This window comes from Sinocyclocheilus anshuiensis, unplaced genomic scaffold, assembly GCF_001515605.1.
Source record: "Sinocyclocheilus anshuiensis isolate Anshui unplaced genomic scaffold, SAMN03320099.WGS_v1.1 scaffold1159, whole genome shotgun sequence".
Classification (NCBI taxonomy): domain Eukaryota; kingdom Metazoa; phylum Chordata; class Actinopteri; order Cypriniformes; family Cyprinidae; genus Sinocyclocheilus; species Sinocyclocheilus anshuiensis.
Genome location: NW_015547700.1, coordinates 275019 through 297547, shown reverse-complemented (window position 1 = coordinate 297547; position 22529 = coordinate 275019). Strand labels below are relative to the sequence as shown.

Below are 22529 nucleotides of genomic sequence, written 5' to 3'. Positions count from 1 at the left end.
AATATGGACACGCGACACGTTCAGAATGAATAAACTTTTAATAAACTACAGAACAGCGCAAGCCAGAAGCAGCGCGCGTCACGCGGGCAGGGCTTATATGGTGCGAGAACGGACACTGCACTAGTGATACAAAACACACAGGTCTGTTAAGAGCAATACTTTTAATATAGACAAGTTATTATTAGGCTGGGCTACTGTACGTTTTTTTTATGACTGCCGTATTCGCAAGTATTTTCCAAGCAAATTAAGTGCACATTTTTATCATGTGTAAAATTACTGATTAACATGGTGGATAAAAGCAGCTCGTTTTTTTACACCAACAATATACTATAGGCGTACTACTTACAGAACTTTTACAGATTTTTCAAACTTGATGTGCTGTTGTGGTAGGCCAGTTTCAAATCGCATATTTGGCACACTGCCTTTGTCTGGTCCTCACTCGATTTAAAGTGCTCCCACAAAGCTGAGGTCTTCGGCATTTTTGTCTTCTCTTCCAGATGAACTGAATCATGATGTTCATGACGTTCACTCATGGGCGATTCATATTCAAGCGCGAATGAGAACCGTTTCGCGGGGGATGCCAGGTGTTTGGGGAAAAAAAAAAAAGAATATTCGAATCTCAAAATTGAAAATCGAATGCCAACCCACCGAACGAATATTCGAATAATCGAATATTCTGGTCCAGCCCTAGTGCATCATGCAGAATAATATTCAGAGTAACTTACAGTGGGTTTGGTATCTTTAGCTTAAATGGTGTTCAAGTTTAATAGATTTAAATGGGTTCAGTACTGAATAAAAAAATCTGATTAATAATCTGAAAAACAAGCCTTGTGCATCATAGGGAATAATATTTAGAGATTTTTGATATTTTTAATTGGTTTGATATTTTTATCTCAAACAGTGTCAGAGTTTAATGAATTTAAGTGAGTACAGAATAGGGATGGGCCGATTACTGGTTTCTCATAACTCCACCCCACCTCAATTCAGAATGAAGTGCTGCGACCAACCGGCAACTAGGGTTGGGTACCATTCATTTTAATCGGTACCTGAATTTCGGTGCCAGTACCCAACGGTACCTTTTTTCGGAACTTTACTCTCTGTGTAATTACAATAACATTTATTTCAGTGAAAAAAATACGTCCAAAAGTCTCAATTTCAACATTTTGAACAATAGGGCACTACAAACTTTTTTTCCCCTAGAAATTCTTGTAAAAGGCATTAAACATTTATTTTAAATCAAATGAAAGTTAAACCCTTTTATTTTTTGGCAAACAAACTGAGGTTTACTGTTGACATTAATACATGGAAGAAAAATTGTGTGAATATTCCTTTAAAACATCTTATAATAGGCTAATAACTGTATTCTTTTTTTCTACAATTAAGTGATTAATCTGGTTGTAATATTTATTTTTATCATATAATTGTTTTCTTTAAATTTGATAGAAAATTGAATATTTAAAGATGTACATTATACTCTACAAAAGTAATACAAGAGTAATATATTTCTGTTACATGTTAAACCATACTTTTATTTTGACAGGTTGCCATGAAGTTTCTGTGTTTATACAGTATGATGCTAGTTTTCTCAAACGGTAATATTCTCGTGAAGTGACTCACAGCAGCTCTGGAGATTAAGTTTTTGTGTTCATGCCGTCATATAGTGAGACGCAGAGGCCGAAAATCACCGCGAGCGTCACGCGTGCTTCAGTATTTCTTTAGTAAACAAAACCGCGGTTCCGCCATTCATACAGAGGCAAGCGGAACATGCAGGATTCATACTTAAACCGTCTTTTTGCATTTTAATATTCACAGACACTAGTTCATATCGCGATTCGAATTAAGTGGCAGACCTACTTTTGATTTATTCGTCCAAAATTGACAAATTCCATGGCATATAGAGTAAATTACGTTTTTATGAATGGACTCCACGATCCCGTCTGCGTTTTCCCAGAATCCATTATGGCCCTAGAAATGTAACCACACTTCAGAAGTAAAAATTATTTTAGTATTATGACTATAATTTAAAATTAAAATAAAAGTTATATTTTATAGATTAATGGGACACAGCTGAAACATATAGAACTAAATGGGGACAGGAACAGGATGGACCAAATATGGGCATAGAGAAACACAGGGGAAAACCAGGATATGGAGCACACACAAAACATGGAACAAAGTCTGACATTACTCCCCCTTCCTGGAATCATGGTGATACTAAAAATTATATTAAAAAAATGATGATGTATGAGGATGCTGCCCTCCCCTACAGTAAGGAAAACAACAGAGTAAAAACCAAAGTGTTTACATGCCATTCCGATAGACAACTTTTCTAGGATGTGTTTAGTAAACTTCCACAGTATGAAAAAATAATATGAAGTCAATGGTACCCCACAACTGTTTGGTTCAAGCGGCAACCTTCCGGTCTCTCTCGTGAAACCACGGAACACGAAACACAGAAGTGACTAAAACTGCAATTCATCGACTGGCCACTAGAGGCTGGCTCCAAAAGGGAGTCAGTCCCATAGACTCCCCATGTTAAACTTAATAAAGGCTAATGTTTTTGCGTGTATAAAGAGCAGAGAAGAGTCTTAGCATTTGCTGTCTAGTTGTAGCCAATTCACTTTTGTACGTTTTAAATATCATAGCTGTTCGTATTTTATATCGAGAGATTTTGGCCAGATGTATTAACAACAAGAGAAACTGAGCGCCCATATAGCTACAATAAACTTTATAACCTGCAAACTGGTGGAAACGTAATGCTATTAATTTACTGCCTCAGAGGCGGCTGTTCTAATGATGGACAAAACACAGATCTCTGTCACTCGCTCGTCAAAAACCTCATTAACTTCATTTGAGTATGATTTTCAGAAAGTAAGTGCAAGTGTCTGAGCATATAGAAAGCCAAAATACCAGCTCTGATGTCGCAATGTTTAATTATTGGAAAAATAAAAAATATGTTTCCCCTTTCTATCTTTTTTTTTTTTTGTAATGCTTAGTGGGGGGCCGTGGGATTTTTTACATATCAAAACTGTGCCACGGCAGAAAAAAGGTTGGGAAACACTGCAGTAGGGCAACAATTTGCTAACTCCAAATAATGAATTACAATCATCAGACAAAACAATGACTGATGGAAGGGTGAGTTAAGAGGAAGTGAGATGTTAGTTACAAGAAATTAGTATTGCATTATGCCTGAATAATTCCCACCTCTGCTTTAGATCATGTGCGCATTAAAAAAAAAGATTTCTGCATTAGGGGGTTCTGTGACATTTACAGCATCAAACTTTATATCGATATTTAAAGACTTACAGTTAAAGTCTCAAATTGTTATGAATAGCTTGATTTCCAGTATAATAGTGATTCTTGTGCAGTTGTCTCAGGATCCAATATAAAAAGCTTACCTTTCAAAATCCCCCATCTCACTTAAATTCCGCCCACTGCTGCGAGAAGGAAATGAATGAACTTCACTATTTTTCTTTTTTTTTTTTCTGCCATTTTCGCCAGAATTAAATCGCCTTAATCGGCATCTTCCTTTCTTCGGTGTTTTTACCAATAGCTCCATTATACTGGTTATATCTCCGTTGTTTTAATAATTCCTGCAGGGAGTTATGAACACGTTGCTGAGAGGCAGCTGTTCCCGCGTGAGTTTTGGTGTCCCTTCTTTGTTGCTTCTTCGTTGAAAGAGAACTTGGAGTATCGCGCCACCACGAGGAGGCAGATGTTTATGCTGTTTTAACCACTCCAAAGCATGTTTATCGAATGAAAAGCAATAAACCAAGCAGAGGTAATTGCTCAGAATGGTATAAAAATCTGACATAAGTCTAAAACAAATGTTAAAACAACCTTAAATGAATGCATTCATCTAAAACAGCATGTGAATACAAATAGGGGCCTACGCCTACTTTTTGCAAATTGGTGGGTTTGGAAGAGCTTCATTACTTAATATTTAATAAATTGCTTTCCAAAAACTTCAAAACATATTTATTACAAAAAGTAGACAAAGTTTATTTGTGTATAACAATAGTGCATGCAGTAGACTTACAGTGCCAACCACTAATATTGGCACCCTTGGTAAATATGAGCAAAGGTGGCTGTGGAAATAAATCTTCATCGTTTATGTTTTTGATCTTTCATTCAAAAAATTCACAAAATTCTAACCTTTCATTGAAGAACAACAATGGGGGGGAAATCTCATTATGAAATAAAATGTTTTTGTCTAGTTCTCATTAGCCACAATTATTGGCACCCAATTATTGCAACGTCCTTTTCCCAAGATACCAGCTCTGAGTTTTCTCCTATAATGCCTGATGAGTTTGGAGAACACCTGACAAGAGATCAGAGAGCATTCCTTCATCCAGAATCACTCCAGACCCTTCAGATTCCCAGCTCCATGATGGTGCTTCTCCTCTTCAGTTCACCACACTCATTTTATATAGGGTTCAGGTCAGGGGGCTGGGACGGCCATAGCAGAAGTTTCATTTTGTGCTCGGTGATACATTTTGATTTTTGCTTTGGATCATTGTCCTGATGGATGATCCAACCACGGCCCATTATAACAGAGGCAGTCAGGTTTCGATTTTTTTATCTGTTGGTATTTGATAGAATCCATGATACCATGTATCTGAACAAGATTTCCAGGACCTCCGGCAGAAAAAAAACCCAAAACATTAAAGATCCAGCAGTGTATTTAACTGTGGGCATGGGGTACTTTTTATCCGTTTGCACCAAACCCATCTGGTTGGGTTTGCTGCCAAAAAGCTTTTTTTTTTTTTTTAGTTTCATCTGACCATAGAAGCCAGTCCCGTTCGAAGTTCAAATCATGCCTGACAACTGAATATGCTGAAGTTTGTTTTTGGATGAGTGAAGAGGATTTTTCTTGAAACCTTGACTGGAACTTCTTGATTATTGCCTTGATGGTGGAAATGGGGATTTTAAATGCTTCAGCTATTTTCTTGCACCCACTTTCTATTTTGTGAAGCTCAATCTTGTTCTGCACATCAGAACTATATTCTATGTTTTACCGCATGTTCATAATCACCCTGGAGTGCTCAAAATTGTGAATATGAATGGGAATATACTTAAGAGATATTTTACTCATAAGAATTTCTAGGGGTGCCAATAATTGTGGCCAACATGTCTTGGAGAAAAACATTTATTTCATAATGTGAGTTTCCCCCCAATTTCAATTGTTTTACTTCAATGAAAGGTTAGAATTTTGTGAATCTATTGAATGAAAGATCAAAAAGATAAATGATGCAGATTTATTTCCACAGCCACCTTTGCTCATATTTACCAAGGGTGCCCCCCCAATAAGAAATGAAACAATAATCATGTTGTGGGGTAAATGCATGAAAAAAATATTGGTGATGAACTTTGCATGGACCTATGCGGATGTAATATGTGTCAGAGAATGACTCATTGGTTTCTAGTATCACTACTGCTGACTACACTGACAAAAACAACAAAACCACAAAGTCTCAATGAACTGTATGCACAACCTCTTGACTTCCTGTGAGCTAATATAAAGATAATGGCATTACATTTCATGCATTTAAACTTTGTTCAAGTGAAATTATTTTCATTGTTCCTGTAAATTGAGCATTACTATAAATTAATGTATTGGTTTTCTGATGATGATGTGGTTTTTGAACTGTGTTAATCTGAATGTGTCGATTCAAAAAAAAAAATGGTTTGGAATATGTAAATAGCTGTTGCTACTCACCATTTTCCATTGGTGCATTGAAACCATAAGTAGGCTAAGAAACAAAAAAGAAAAAAAATTGCATGCGCTACTTTGCATAACCTCAAGCAAATCTGATGATATTTGCATGTCCTCTAGTACTACATTTTTAGTAATATATGAATTAACTGTTATGCAAAAAAACAAAAATGTGCACAATGTGACTAGATTTTTAGGAAGTGCTGAATGCCAATGACAACATGCTAGTATGACATTTGGAATTTCCCTTTAATTATCAATGAAATGCATCCATTGAGCATCAAAGGTAGATTTCCTTATGACGTGACATGTGGCCAAGTATGGTGACCCATATTCGGAATTAGTGCTCTGCATTTACCCATCCAAAGTGCACACACACAGCAGTGAACAAACACACACCGTGAACACACACCCGGAGCAGTGGGCAGCCATTTTTATGCTGCGGCGCCCGGGGAGCAGTTGGGGGTTCAGTGCCTTGCTCAAGGGTTTTGTAATATTTTTGATTGACTGCAGAGAGTTGCAATGACATTAGAATTAAATCAGTAGCTGTTATGAGAACAGAAAATAAATATCTTTTTTTTTTAAATTAAATTTAGGGGAAAGTTACATTCTCAAAAACATTTATTCATACATTGTACATATTCTCAACTCTGCCATTAAAAAAAAAATTAAAAATCTGCTGAACTACGTAAAACTCTGTGTGGGTGTTGTTAACCATATTTGAGCAACAAATCAAACCACAGACTTGCAAACTACAGTTTTGCTTCATTACATAAAATATACAAAATGTTGCAAAAATAAAAAGTTTTAACACCTGTATTTCAAAAAACATAAATATCATAAATCAAAAACAGATTGTTGACCAAAGTACCTTGCCTAACATTAGATAGACACAAACTTAAAGCCTAAAACAACAGAACATTAAGGAAAAACAAAGGAAAATTAATAAAAACTTAAGTTACTTAAGACAGGTTTTTAACATGTTTGTAAAGGAGCATTACACAGCTAGGTTTAGTTGTGATTGAGAAGTAGCAATGACTAACTGGTTGACATCTAAAAGATCTTTGGATGTAATGGAAACTGACAAGATAAGAGTTGCAACACAGTGCTGTGCCATGAGTGCTGCAGGGATGATGTGTTTTTGTAGGCCAAAACCTGGAAACAATTTTGCATTTTAGCACTTTTAGTTCCATCCTGAAGTCAATGGGTTTTTTTTTTTTAAATTGTGGTTTTTGGTAAATGTCTGAAATAAAGTCTGTGGTTAACACAAGCTGAAGTTCCGTGACATAAAATACATCAATACTACTCCTTGTCATTTTTTTTCATGCTTTTATGTGTCTTGAAAAAGGAGGTTTGCATGGCTACATGGGATTACAGAGGTTTTTGGGGACATTACACGTCATCATGTCAAACAGGTCAAGTCATCTTCTCACACTAGCCCACTTTTACAGCCATTGTGTTCATAATCATGATCTTGTAAACTATTCAAATGCAAACTTTCAGCAAAAATGTTCTTTAAATAAAGACCGAAAAAGTTGTCGGAAGCTTATGAAGTTATGTGACCATGGTTTAATTCATTTATAGTCTAAGTTGAGCTTTTTACTTCTGACAGTTGTATTTAGCTTTAGAAGCAGGCTTCATTTGTGAAGATTATTATGATGAACAAAACGTGTAAGAAACATAAACTCTTGTTGGTCACAGAGCATATTTCCTGCAATAATCCAAAAGCAAATTGGGTTTTTATCAAGGGAACCAGGGTGATGCAAATGTTTGGGTTGCCCTACAAAAATACATTATCACTGGCCAGATTTTTGTGTGGCTCGATGTTGTATTTGTTTCCTAAACCAATCCAGTTGGGCTAAAAATGACAACCTGTATTTTGAAATAGTAAAAAGTTTTAGACACTCATTTCCAGGCAATAAAAAAGAATACTCATCAAGTTTGAATACTCATGAATTTACAGTTGAGTAGAATAACAGTACCATGTGCTTGACTCAATTTTCCATTTCCAGTGTAACAAATGAACTGGAGGTAATGCCCACTGCAGTTTTTACAGTCTGGCCTTTTTGGGAAAATCTTGTCCTTCAGAGTCCTAGAGAGCGGTTCCACAAAGTGCACAGGTGGGGAGCCCATGAGCTATGACCATAATAACATATGAAGCAATGTATTCACCCCTCCACACTAAACTCCATCATCTTCTCCATATTTCTCAAACCATGGATGGACAGAGCTAGGGACGCTGGTGATGATGGACGCTGGTTCAATTTCTTCTTCTGAAAGTTTTATTTCTGGTAAGACATCACATAGAATTTACTTTGGCCACATGTTTTCATTGTGTTTCTTAAGCTTATAAATAACAAGAACAAACACTGCAACTGCAAGTTAACTGATCTGTAAAGCATATAAGCATACTGAAATGATATTTTGGAAATCCTTTGATAGCCTACATACCAGAGTCATCAGTCACATGGCAGCACAGGTGTCTACAGACTCTTACTAGTGGCCTCCACAGACATTCAAGCATTGTACCTGTGGTAAGATTAATATATATATATTCTATATTTTCTGAATACACAGAAAACGACAAGTACATTACCCATTGGACAAACACCAACCAACATGAGAGAGAGAGAGAGAGAGAGAGAGAGACGGGCAGATATCGACAGCACTGACTGCCCAAAGAGAGCCACATCTGCTGTACCCATGGAGAAGTGGAGACAGAGCAACACTTCTCGCAGCTGCCCTAACTATCAAGACATTAGAAAGACATTTTATCCAAAATTTGAAGTACGGTACTTTGTCCTGACTTCAAAATGTTAAACAATAAAACACAACTTCAATATAATATTTATTAGGTGAAAAACAAGATTGTATCTTACAATACAGAACAATACAATACAGATACATTGATGTCTGTCACAAAAAGAGGGAGGAGTCAACAAATCAGCGATGCGCCTACACACACACCACTGAATTTTAAATTGTTCATAGAATAATAAATGTTGATTTGTTCTGTTTTAATTATATATACATGCATGTATGTTTTATTATTATTAGCCTATTATATATATATATATATATATATATATATATATAATTATTTTTTATTTTTTATGTTTTAGATTCAATGTAAACACTAACAATTGTCATGCCAATAAAGCACATATTGAATTGAATTGAGAGAGAAAGAGAGAGAGAGAGAGAGAGAGAGAGAGATTCCGCAGAAACCCATCCAGTCGTGGGGTGTGAGTTATGACTGTAATACAGACAGCTATGCCGCTGTTGTGGGAGGTAGAGGGAGAAACACCAGTGACCTAATCCCTAAACCTAAACAATTTATTAGCTTTTAAGTACTGACAACACAATGTGTCTGTAGTCAAGTTTTTATAACGTACACTGTATATTTATTTTTCCTTTCACGACTTGTTTTGTGTATAATGCTTTGGCAATATTGTATGTAAACACAATCATGCCTATAAAATAACCTACTTTAAACTGTACTGAAATTGCATTTACACAACGGGAGAAAGGGGGCGTTTGGCATGCGTGTAAAGTTAACTCCATTATAGCTAGCGGATAGAAAGCAGGTCAGAAAATGTTAAGTGCCATCAAAGTGCCTATATGACAAGAGTTTGAAAAGATGCTGCAATTAAAAGCCCACAATTCTCACCTCCGTTGTGGATTTCCATGACAGTCACTGGTCTTCGAAGTAATTCCTTATAGCCTACTTTAAATAAGAGTACAAGCTGCTGCGAATTTCCCGCTGTATTTTTTAATGCCCGACTTTACAGACTTGCACAGAATGGGTCACTGAGAAACATGTACAGCGACGTTTAAGAAAAGTGTTAAAGGCTGTCCAACATCGTGCCAGCGGTGTCAACCTATGAAAGTTACGAGGCTGTTTAATGGAACTTTTTTTCTTTTTCTTTTTTGAGCTGAAGTCAACTTTCGCTTTGCTCACAATACTATATGAGTCATTGGTGCAAGTGCAAACTTTTAGAGGGGGTTTTGGGCTCTTTTCAACAGTCAGGCTATTTTTGAATTATATATTTAATATATAATTTCAAACTGCTATAGGGCAGCAATAAAGATGCATTATGGGTGGGCCCTGGTTTACTTTATATTAACATTGCTTTCTATTATTACCTAATGTGCCAGATATTCAAGCATTTTACATACTGAACCTAAATGGATCAACCTTTTACAGCAGATTTAGATCAAAAATAACTTACAGTCATATATAAAATAAATATGATTTCTATTTGCAAAAACAATTAGTAACTTTTCACACCTTCAGTCAAATCCTCTGCAAACTCAAGCACTTTTTGCCCTTATTATTTATCCAGACATGACTAATCTGGTGTGTAGTGGAGAAAAAAGTCAGATATTATGCTTTGATGAAGTAAGAAAACACTCCATTAAAGTTCATGAGAAAATACTTTGTGACAGTCCACCATATTGATATTCATTCTGTGCAGTTGGTAACATGCGAAAAGCTTGATGCTTTGGTTTCTTTTGGAACTATTTTCTTAGTAATATACCTACTAGCTAAATATTTTCTTGTCGATATTTTGTATAAAAAAATATCACACATGCAATTGTGTGCTGTATACCAGCCCTGCATTCTTGTTTATGATGAAAAGTAAATGAATGATTGATTCATTTGGCATCAGAAATCTCATCATCACTGTTGGCCGAATTAAAGGGGTCATATGATGCTGCTAAAAAGAACAGTATTTTGTGTATTTGGTGTAATGAAATGTGTTTATGCGGTTTAAGGTTCAAAAAACACATTATTTTCCACATACTGTACATTATTGTTTCTCCTCTATGCCCCGCCTTTCTGAAACGCTCGATTTTTACAAAGCTCATCGGTCTGAAAAGCGAGGTGTGCTGTGATTGGCCAGCTATCCAGTGCGTTGTGATTGGCCGAATTCCTCAAGCGTGTGACGGAAATGTTACGCCCCTTACCATATTGTGATGATGCCCTGTCAGGCTGGAGCGATGATTCAAAAACATGAAAACCCATTATAAACGAGGCATTCGTTGCATCCAGTGGGGACATAATTATGGATTATAATGACTGAGGGCCACCTCCCCCAGAATACACTGTGGCAGAGGAGCTGGCTCTGAGTAGCAATAAGGGGCGGCCGATTATGGATGGGATTACAGGTGCTGAGGGTCAGGATAGGGGGTTAGTAAAAATCTCTGGCATGCATAACCCCTGTCTCCTACCAACAGGCCATCAAAAAGCCCTGTCACAGAACAGAAAAGGGGGAAATTGTATAAGTTTTGCTTTGTCAATTAAAATGAACACTTTAAATTGTTTTGTACCGTTCCAAATTTAACTTGCCTTCCTCAAAGCACTGACACAACACAGACTCACGGAAAATTCGTGAGTCATGCACTGAGCATGACAATGCTGTTCAGTTGCTTTGACACAATCTGTATTGTTAAAAGCGCTATATAAATAAAGGTGACTGAGCCAGGCCATTTTGCATCCAAGCTTGTGATCATGCATTCATGATCACAAGTCATCTGTAGATGAAATGTACAGTAGATCATTGATTCATCTCACTGAAAATAAAAATCATCTTGCATGTGTAGTACACCTACCTGAACATTGAGACTGTGAAAGGACTTTCTATTCACATAATCTGCCTCATGTTCTCCAAGAGCTGTGCAGATTGCAACATGTGTGCAGTCTATTGCTCCTATGACTCTAGGGAATCCTATCATAAGATTAATAATAAAAAATAAAAAAAGATTTACAATAATATTAGCATGTACTGTATTGTATAATTTAAGTAGTCTAAGTGAAATCAGCTTTTTTGGGAAGAAAAAAAAAAGTGAACGTATAAAAGTAAATCAGTTCATGTGATGTCACCCTATCAATCTTACCGGCAATTTTATAAAAGCGTATGGAGGTCAGCTTTGCGCATGCGCCGCTCAGAAGTGATGCACGCGGAAGCGCAGCGGAGAGATCAAAACAAAAAACGGTCACTAATTAGAAATACAAAACGAGGATTTGTAAAGAAGAATGTCGGAGGATTTCGATACAAGCCAAGAGGAGACTGGTTTTCCTTTGCTAAAGTAAGGAAGCTTTGCTTCCTTTGCTCCTGTTAACAAACGTTGGTTTTCACGAGACTCACCGGCGCATGCGCAGCGCTGACCTCCATACGTCATCCTCCCGGAACTGCTTCCATGTACAACAGTGAGTGCAAACTACATTATTAAAGTGATTATTACGTTTTGAATATGGATATTTTTCTTACATGCAGACCAGACAGAGCTGTCGGCGATTCTTCCTATTGTGAAGTCATGCAGTGTGTAACCTCCTGTCGCCGATCCATCGTGCAATGTGAACACAGCAGTGACTGACTGCTACCTCAGATAGTCACGCAGTGTGAAAACCACAGTGACCCGACGACTTTGAAAATCGTGCAGTGTGAACTCGGCATAAAGCAGCACATCACGGCCTCGCCCCCTTTGCTGCCTTTTCCCGAGGGCGGGGTTTATCTGGGTTTGTTACGTCACGAACCCAGGAAGTAACTCGTTGTAGTCCCTACCAGCCGTTTTTGTAGGCATTAAACTGCCAGAATTTTAAAAGTCGATATCTCCGTTTGCATTGAACTTTCAGCTTCGTAACTTTGCAGATATTGTTTATGCTCAAACAGCAACATTACACACTAACTAACGTTAAAAAAGTGAAATCGCAATGAACCACCCCTTTAAGATGACACATCCAGTGTGGGATAATTGCAGCTGATCACTTTATTAACTGACAGACTCATAGCTTTTTTTAATAATTTATTTATTTGTTTTATTTTTTGCAAGCAATCCGATTTAATAATAAATAGGCAAATCTAAGCAGTGATTTTTTCTAAAACTAAAGCTATAAAGCTTTTCACCGGTTAAACTATTTTATTGATTAGCGGGACAGTGCTGACAAGTTTCTGTGCACGTAAATGTCTTTCTCTTTATGTGCGCAAGTGTCTGTGCCTGTGTGCGGACAGAATAAAGATAAAGCGTGTTTTAATAAAAAGCAATTTATAGGGGGAGATAGAGCGAGAGCGCGCGACCCCTAACCTCAAACCTAACCCTCACAGAAACCTATAAAAAATCACTAGATTTAAATAGAAACATAATTTGGACGGTTTATGAGTGCTAAAATGTCCATGTAAAATGTCCTCACTTGTCGGTTGTCGTGATATTTCGCTAGGCCTATGAAGACATTCGGCCCACCTACAAGCTTATAGCTAAAACAAGTACACTTACACAATTTAAAGCAGATCTAATAAAAACCATCATAACTTAAACACCAAGTTATCAACACATATTGGTGACCAGGGCTGGACTGGGGTTAAAATTCAGCCCTGGACAAATCCCATCCGGCCCACGAGTTCCCCCATGAATGTTTTGCTGGGTAACAGGCCCTTAAATTGGAGTAGGCTAAATAAATGAATAAATAAAACAGGACAGAAACAAATAATTATATATATTACTGAATTCACAACAAATGCTACAAACTTAATGCATTTTTGTCACAAATGTAGCACTGATTTTGAGCTAGAATGCAGAAAATGTACTAATTCTGTCATTTCCTCACCCTCATGTCGTTCCAAAACTGTATGACTTGTACTTTCTTCTGTGGAACACAAGAGAAGATATTTTGTAAAATATTACCATATAGGTTTAAACTGACATGATGGTGAGTAAATGATCATTTTCTATGGGGTGAACTATCCCTTTAAGAACTTTAACATTTGTAAATAGTTAACACCTAATTTATCTAAGACACCGATATTTATCTTTAATCAGGCTCTTATTGAATTAACATTTTACTTAATTTAAAATTAATTAGAACTAAGCATTTAAAGAGAAAGAAGATATTAAAGCTATTCTGTTAAATTATCCTTTGCCCTAATGAAACCTAGTATATTTCTTGCATAGAATCCAGAGTTTAACTGACTAGTATCAGTAAGATGGTGGTCACAACAAGTAAAACCGTAGTCCTCATTACCATAGTTTTTAACATAAATAATAAGTAATAATAAACTATGGAATTTGTAATAATAAAAAAAAACTAAATATGTAGAAACTACAAAAACAACTTCTATAAAAGTAAAATATTCCCCAATATTTAATAGAAGTAATAACCATAACACTTATAGCTAATAAAAACATTTCTGCCAAAACACCATAGGCTATTTAGTGTTAATAACACTCCGGTTACTAACGTAACCTCTAACTAACATAATCCCTGAGATAAGAGAACGAGTTCCTGTTCGTTAAGGAACTGCAAGTTAAATTACTATGGTGCTGAATTGACTTATAATTGTATTGACGTTTTCCAGTTTACCTCGTCATGCAGTTTACATAAACGGCCATGACACGAGAGCCCTGACGCTAAGCCTGCTATTTATTTCAGTTGCAATATTGGGATAAGAGATAAGTGCATGAGCTAAGAGCCCGATCTTAAATTTTTTAAAGGATCGAAAGTCATTCAGAGTTCTGCGGTAAGGAAGTTGGGGTGTGAAAAGCTCAGCTATTGGTGGAATGAAATGTTGTGCCGGTGTGAACCAATGATTGGAAAGTTGTCTGTTTTGACGGGGGGAGTTTGGGTCAAGAGGCTGTTGCCTACAATTTCCTTTTCACTCTGCGCTCTGTTGCGAAATATTGACAGAGAATCAGATCTCAGTCTGACATCCTGAATTGAGAAGAAGATTAGGAAAAGATTAGTTTATTAAGTTTATTAGTTTACTAATTAAGAAAGATTAGTTTGTGCATATAACATGTCTACACATAAGCAAACATTTTTATTAAAAATAATGATCATGCACTATCAAATGTTTAAACTTTTAATATCAAGTTAATTCAAATGTGTGCATAAACCAAAATATGTAAAACAGTATTAATAATGTATGGTGACAAAATTGGCAACATAAAAATACAACATAACAAACGTGCAATACAAAAACTAAGGTCTTGTCCTAGCCTGTTTGGGTTGGTCTGTTTTAGAGGGGGTTTTGAGCACTCTTCAACTGAGAGATCAACTGGACATCTTAAACCAGCTAAGACCAGCAAATCATTTTAGGTTGATTTAACACAGGGGTGTCCAAACTCGGTCCTGGAGGGCCAGTGTCCAGAAGAGTTTAGCTCCAACCCCAATTAAACACACCTGAACCAGATAATCAAGCTCTTACTAGGCATACTAGAAACTTAAAGGCAGGTGTGTTGAGGCAAGTTGGAGCTAAACTCTGCAGGACACCGGCCCTCCAGGACCGAGTTTGGGCACCCCTGATTTAACAGGTTTTTTAGCAGAGTGATCTCACATAGGGCAAATCATGAATGATTTAACAACTCGAAGCAGACATAGTATTTTTTTAATTACAGGGTTCCTACAGAAACTGCTAAATGAAATTCCAGGACTTTCAAGCACTACTTTTTTGGTTTTCAAGGACTAAAAATCAGAGCTCACAATATCATTGTTATCTTTCAAATTCTAATAAATTGCAAAGCATGCAATGGCAACTTTAACATTTGAAAGGACGCTTGTAAATGATGCAACACAAAGCGTGTCAGACTTTACATGCTTTCCCAAATGCACGTGATTGAAAACCCAAACAAACAGCACATGCAATAAAAGACCGAGCAATATAATGCAAGCACTATCAAAGGTTTTACCACAAAGTCAACTTTATACTGATATCGCGAGACCGCTTTTCACCTCAATGAGTAATATCGCGAGATCTCGTGCGCTGCTAAAAGCCAGACGAAACGGCTCTGTATTTATATCAGACGCGCTGCATTGTTAATTTTGCGAGACAAATTTAAAAAATAACACTAATTTCACATATACTGCCTTTTAAATATTCAAGTACTTTTCAAGTACCTTTTCAAAAATATTGCCGTTTTCAATTTCAAAAAGTCCAATTCAAGTACTTCAAGCACCTTGTACGAACCCTGTAATTATATATTTATTATATCATTTCAAACTGCTAGGGTAACGGGGAAGACGCATTAATCTTCGATGTACATTATTTTAACATTGCTTTTAATTATTTGTTACATATGAGCTGAACAAAGGTGCAACACTCACTCTTCAAAGTTCAAGCTTTATTAATAAACCAACATGACCTTTCGGCCGTCCAAAGCCTTCATCAGATATCAAGAGTAACAATCTCACACAGTTATGTGCAGTCTGATAATCACCAACAGGTGTGCAACTCCACTAATTGTACTGATTGAGAAGTAGTTTCCTAATAGGATTGGGGAGATTGGGGTTTACCTTTCAACATGACAAAGACCCAAAGCACACAGCAGAACTGAGCACACAGTGGTTGAAGGAGAAAAAGGTGAATGTCCTTGCATGCCCTAGTCAGAGCCCAGACTTAAACTCCACTGAAAATCTGTGGAATTACCTGAAGACTGCAGTCTACAAACACTCACCATCAAATTGAACTGAAATTGAGCAGTTCTGCAAAGAAGAGTGGGCAAATATTGCAAAGTCTAGATGTGCAAAGTTAGTAGAGACAGAGTCATATCCCAACAGATTAAAGCAGGGGTCTCCAAATGTCCTGCAGGGTTTAGCACCAACTTGCCTCAACACACCTGCCTTGAAGTCTCTAGTATGCCTAGTAAGACCTTGATTAGCCGTCCAGGACCGGGTTTGGAGACCCCTGGACTAAAGGCTGTAATTAAAGCAAAAGGTGGTTCAACAAAATACTGACACAAGGGACTGATCCTTTTGCCAACTCAGTGATTCTGTTTTTGTATTTTTATTTTCTGGCATGTTGGTGTTATATCTTTCACTTGGATATTATAAAGTTGCACTGAGCAAATACAGCTGGATAAAACAAACTGTCCGTCTTCATTTCAGGCTGCAAAGCAACAAAATGTAATTATTTTAAAGGGGGGTGATTCTTTTCTATACCCACTCTATGGTAAAGAATGATTCTATCAGACACCACTATCATGTTTTCAAATGAATGATCAGTGAGGAACGATATTTATTAAATGCAGTGGCACAAAAAGTAAGATATTATGCTTTGATGAAGTAAGACAATACTCCAATAATGTATTTATTTACATCCAGTCTGTGCATAATTTGATAGCTTGATGCTTTGGCTTCTTTTGGGACTATTTTCTTTGAAAGAGAAGAAATATACTTACTAACTGGCCTTAAATATTCTCGTTGAACTTTGGTATAAAATTGTGTGCTGAGCTCTGATATTCTTGCTCACGATGAAGCAGGAATTAATGAGAGATTGAATTAATTTGACATCAGAAATCTCAACACTGTTGGTCAAATTAAATCTTAGTGACAACACGTGGCACGGCTCCCTATTACCATCAAATAGACAAGATTATGCTCTAATGCTGCTTTGCATGGACCAAACCAAACCCAACGTAGTTCCAGAGCTCCTTCTTCATACTTCATAATTCTTCGCTTCATGGGGCGAGAGCGCCAGTAACTCTGTCCCACCTCGACATCGGCTCCTCTCAGGAATTTGCAACAGATGTGGCTGGGGCAACAATGATTTCAAGGGGGCCAATCCTCCATCTTATAAGTGCTAAATTTAAAGTTGTTTCTTAATCTTGATTCAAGTGTTCTGTATGGAAAAAGAACGGAAAGGCCATTAGAAATTTACAATTTAACACTTCAACGCGACGTCATCAATCATTTAAATGTAATAAATTCAGATGCAAATCATTTCATTTTGATCAAAGCCTGTCCAGCTAGTGTCACGTGTCTCACCTAAACTGTCCTGATAATACCTCCACCATAATTCCATGGTCGTACAGTGCTGACACCAAGAGATGGCGCTGTTTCTTCAACTGAGAACTGAACGTCTGTTAACGCATTACATAATCACATTACCTTTAGTCAGATTGCTTTCAATTTAATTTTTTTACATTTCTTAAAGAATAATATTGGTACACACCAGAGTTATCATGTCCACAGCAGCACAGGAATCTCCAGACTGTTCTTAGAAGCCGCCATAAAAATCCAATTATTGTATCTGTGGTGAGAAATACTTAAATTAGGATAATTCCTAGAAAGCGAAACATTTGTGTAATCAAATATAAATATGATCTTGGTTTGCCATTTTACATGGCTATACCATAGACTGTATAAAAAGGGCTATACCCGCTTCCAGTCGTCAAATCGTCTTTTATTGTCATATCGAGTGCTGAAAAGTTTCTTTGCCACTGTCTAATGATGCTTTAATGCCATTGTTTATCCGTTTAAACATTTTGTATTGCAAAAAATTCGCTTGAAATGGCGATTATTATAAATTACGATTAATAATGTCGCCCACCGGGTTATAAACACAGGAAGAAGTACAGGAAGAAGAAAACATACAGTCCGTGTGAGCAAGACATAGTTTGACAATACATATATGGCTAAAACAGAACAATTCTGACCTGTATTGCTGAATTCCATTTTGACTTCAATTCGTATTTGTTGTTTAAAATTCGGTGTTTAGTTTTCGTCTAAGAACGTAACACGAAGTGATTCGGATTTCCCGCGGTTAGGGAACGCCCCCTCTGACGTTTCTGTGACGACACGAGGAGTCTGTACTAGATCGATACTTGACTAGATCGCTTTTTTTTTTCTTTTTCTTTTTTTTTTAACCTGTATTATTATTTATATAATACTGTATATTTTCTATATCTTTTTTGTAGTTTATATTTGTTCAGTACCTTTATATTATATGTTGGAAATCAATAAAAATAAATAAATAAATAAATAAAACTTGACTAGATCGCTCTCTACTGTTGTGAAGAGCGCCTCATATAATGAAATCGTGAAACAAAATTAATTCTCGAGTAGCTTGAGCGGATGTACACTGCAAAACGAACAGTTGCGCTGGCTGAATTTCCGAGATATTAACAATATACCATTGTACTTTATAGGCTATCATTATTTACCAACGTAAATTTTTCAAATGTGACGGATTTAGAGATATTATACGTGATGCACATAACAAATTGAATATTTGTATTCAGTTTTATATTCTAAACTTGGATCATAACCAATAAAATACTATAAATAACCCGAACAGCTCAACTGAAATGTGTTCATAAGGACTAAGTACATTCTTTTGGGTTATAAAGATAAGAACAGAGGAAAACGCTATAGTTTCATAAGAGCTACTTACGTTTTAAAGTTTTCCTCTCTTACTCCACTGCAAGCCATCGCCTAACGTAAGGAGGTCCAGTATAGTGCTAAAAAAAGTTACGTTGCCATGTTTTTACCAACATTTTCATAATACGACTTAAAAAAGATTTTCCTCTGCAGAAAGCTGTTGTTACATTGCCAGTTGCCGGGAGATGTTCCCGCGAAAATGACGTGCTCTTGCACTTTCTCTTTGAATCGTGGACCCACCAGCTCTAGTTGCACATGTTGCACTTACTGGTCAAACGGGAAGTCCGCCTGTTTCCCGCGAACGGGTTCTGTCTTACAGTGCGGTCATTTTATCTGGTTCTACATTTTGCCAATAACTTTTTCAACCATCAGATGCACAACAGAGCTTGCAGTATTAGTTGCTGACAATAACATTTTATTTTTGCAAGCTGAGAATATCTATGACTGTATGTGTGTTTTATATATATATATATATAAAGCGAGTTACACGAGCTATCAGTCTTACATATTTAGCATCCTGTTTCTTTAAAACGCCGACACCTCAGCTGCGCTACCATTGGACAAAGAGTGAACCGCCTGCTTAGGTAAACACGTTTGATTGGCTGATTTGTCGACGCCCATGTAAATGACATATATCCGCCGTCGAAGTCGCTCTCGCTCTTCTAGTGCACAAACTTATACTGTACTGCTAACTGTGACAGTGCTGGAGAAATGTCACTTCGCACAGCTGTTCGTCTTTTCGGTGCGCCCTTCCGGAGTGTTTTACAGCCCTGCGCTGCTAATGCTAGAAGACCGTACGCGGCTGTTGCTCAAGCGCTGTCGGTGCTGGAAAACGAGCTGGACACTATCCGGGCAGCGGGCACATGGAAGGGGGAGCGAGTCATCACGTCCAAGCAGGGACCTCATATCAATGTGGACGGCAGCAGAGGCGGTGAGCTGCACAGTGTGTGGAGGTCTAGCCAGAGTCAGTTAAAACACTATATACAACAAAATGGTATGATTAGGTTGTACAGTTCCTGGAAGCACCTAGCCTAGGGAAATAAAGTCAATAGCATGCTGCAATTTCAGTTTCAACTTTGCTGCATAAGAAACTAATTATGACAACACCTGTGCTGCGTTCAGCCCCGACAAAAACGGTGCAAAACGTTTTTTAAACGGAAACGGTGGTGCGTTGAACACACTGTTCTGATGACACAAGAGTTGCAACTATGGCAGCTGAGAAGGCCATTCTTTGTGTTCTTTTTGAAGAATATGTATAGTATTTTTATGTTACATTAATCAGTATTTAGCACACAATAGAAGACATTGCAATTACTAAATGATATTTAGACCGACTTAAAAAGTTCCAGATCTATACTTGTGCTCTTATTATTTCAGTTATTTTGCCTTTAATGTAAATAAATGTGCAAACAATATACTTGCTCTTGTGAATTTATTTTGATGTTAATTGCATTGTGCGAGCTGTCTCTTTAAAGGGGTCATATGATGCGATTTCAATTTTTCCTTTCTCTTTGGAGTGTTACAAGCTCTTGGTGCATAAAGAAGATCTGTAAAGTTACAAAGACTAAAGTCTCAAATCCAAAGAGATATTCTTTATAAAAGTTCAGAGTCAGCAATGTTCACGCAAAGAAAGAAGGCGTAATTTTTATTCTCGCTGTAGTATTGTTGTTTCCGCCGCAATGTCGTGAAGATACTGTGTGCTTCGTTGTAAAAGTTAAACTACTTTGTTTGGTCTTCCAAAAGAGGACGATATCTGCTTCGTCATGCCTGGAGCTGATCCGTGCTGGTTGCTGAAGAAATACTACAACTTCGCGCTGTGGATCGCCGGATCGGCTTTCACCGTGGACGAAGCGTGATGCAATTTCAATTTTTCCTTTCTCTTTGGAGTGTTACAAGCTCTTGGTTCATAAAGAAGATCTGTAAAGTTACAAAGACTAAAGTCTCAAATCCAAAGAGATATTCTTTATAAAAGTTCAGAGTCAGCAATGTTCACGCAAAGAAAGAAGGCGTAATTTTTATTCTCGCTGTAGTATTGTTGTTTCCGCCGCAATGTCGTGAAGATACTGTGTGCTTCGTTGTAAAAGTTAAACTACTTTGTTTGGTCTTCCAAAAGAGGACGATATCGAAACAATAATGTACAGTATGTGGAAAATAATGTGTTTTTTTAACTTTAAACCGCATAAACGCATTTCATTACACCAAATACACAAAATAATGTTCTTTTTAGCAACATCATATGACCCCTTTAATACCTCGTGGTTTATATACATGTTGCTGCTTGTTGGGCTGACATGTTTGGCACACCCACCAAACAAGAGAAAACGTATCTCAACGTAACCAATCGTTATGATATACTGAAGCACCACTGCCAATACACTGTAACAATACATTGGCGCTCTTTATGCGTAGATGCTTGAAATGAGTTGTGCAGTAATTCTATATTTACTAAGTTCTATATTTACTATGAGTAGTTCTGTATTTACTAATATTTTATATTATTTATTAAATTCTTTTTTGTAAATGTGTAATTCACAGTGGGCAGAGCTCAATAGCTCAAATAAAAGATTTTATTTTTTGTTTCTCTTTATCTTCTGATCCCATATTTCTCTCTGTTTCAGACATATTGAATTTCTGTGCAAATAACTACCTGGGTTTATCCAGTCATCCGGAGGTGGTGAAGGCAGGAATAGATGCTCTGCAGAAGTATGGCGCTGGCCTTAGTTCAGTTCGCTTCATCTGTGGCACACAGGTGAGGAAAAATACTGTATTTGAACACACTGATAGCAATGCTTATTGATGCCTTAAGATATATCTGACTGTTAATCTGTCTGTTCTCTAGAACATCCACAAGAACCTGGAAGAGAAACTAGCCCAGTTTCATGAAAGAGAAGACTGTATTCTATATGCGAGCTGCTTTGATGCCAATGCTGGTCTGTTTGAGGTCTGTTTTAACCAATCGTTATGATATACTGAAGCACCACTGCCAATACACTGTAACAACACATTGGCGCTCTTTGCTTTAGGTCCTGTTGGGTCCCGATGATGCAGTGGTGTCTGATGAACTAAACCACGCCTCTATTATCGATGGCATTCGATTGTGCCGTGCCAAGAGGTTCCGCTACAAACACATGGACCTGAATGACCTGGAAGAAAAGCTGAAAGAATCACAGGTAGATTCTATGGAGCCAGATCGGCCTCAAAAATAATACATTTATAAAACAAAATTCTTAAATTCACAGCACAATTTACATTTACAAAATCCGATAAATTCATAAATACAGAAGTGAAAGCATAAATATTTCCTCAAATGCTCACACAAAAGCATCTTACCTAAATAAATTTAAAATGTTTTATCATTTTATCAATAAGCGATTTAGATTTTTAGACCCCTTAACCTGCCCCCAAACCTAAACCTACCCATTTTATAGCTAATATGCATTTTTATCATTTTATTAATACGTAATTTAGATTTTTAGATCCCTTAACCTACCCATTTTATAGCGATATAGGATATAAAACGCAAATGACCGAAATACGCAGGAAAATAAAAATTTTAGTAACAATATAGCATTAAAATATATTTATAGTCGCTAATTCCACTCCTACCTATAAACCTAAACATTTCTGTACAGTATAAGAAAAACATGACAGACAGAT

At 36.9% G+C, this 22529-nt stretch overlaps 1 protein-coding gene and 2 long non-coding RNA genes across 3 annotated transcripts in view; 1 reads left to right on the top strand and 2 right to left on the bottom strand.

The window, feature by feature from the left end:
* Positions 1-3629, bottom strand: part of LOC107703881 (uncharacterized) — a 20912-nt gene extending 17283 nt beyond the window's left edge. The window contains exon 1 of the long non-coding RNA XR_001635875.1: positions 3399-3629. This is a non-coding gene — a long non-coding RNA (uncharacterized LOC107703881). The remainder of the gene's footprint in view (positions 1-3398) is intronic.
* Positions 3630-16598: 12969 nt separating this feature from the next.
* Positions 16599-19157, bottom strand: LOC107703897 (uncharacterized). Its single transcript, XR_001635880.1, has 4 exons — positions 18886-19157; positions 17665-17742; positions 17478-17572; positions 16599-17331 (listed from the first exon to the last, which is right to left on the bottom strand). It is a non-coding gene; the product is annotated as an uncharacterized LOC107703897 (long non-coding RNA).
* A 335-nt stretch (positions 19158-19492) lies between these two features.
* Positions 19493-22529, top strand: part of LOC107703894 (2-amino-3-ketobutyrate coenzyme A ligase, mitochondrial-like) — a 10154-nt gene continuing 7117 nt past the window's right edge. The window contains exons 1-4 of the mRNA XM_016506699.1: positions 19493-19803; positions 21491-21621; positions 21712-21813; positions 21896-22042. Of these exons, the coding sequence (XP_016362185.1) occupies positions 19584-19803; positions 21491-21621; positions 21712-21813; positions 21896-22042 (600 nt within the window). The 5' untranslated portion in view covers positions 19493-19583. The remainder of the gene's footprint in view (positions 19804-21490; positions 21622-21711; positions 21814-21895; positions 22043-22529) is intronic.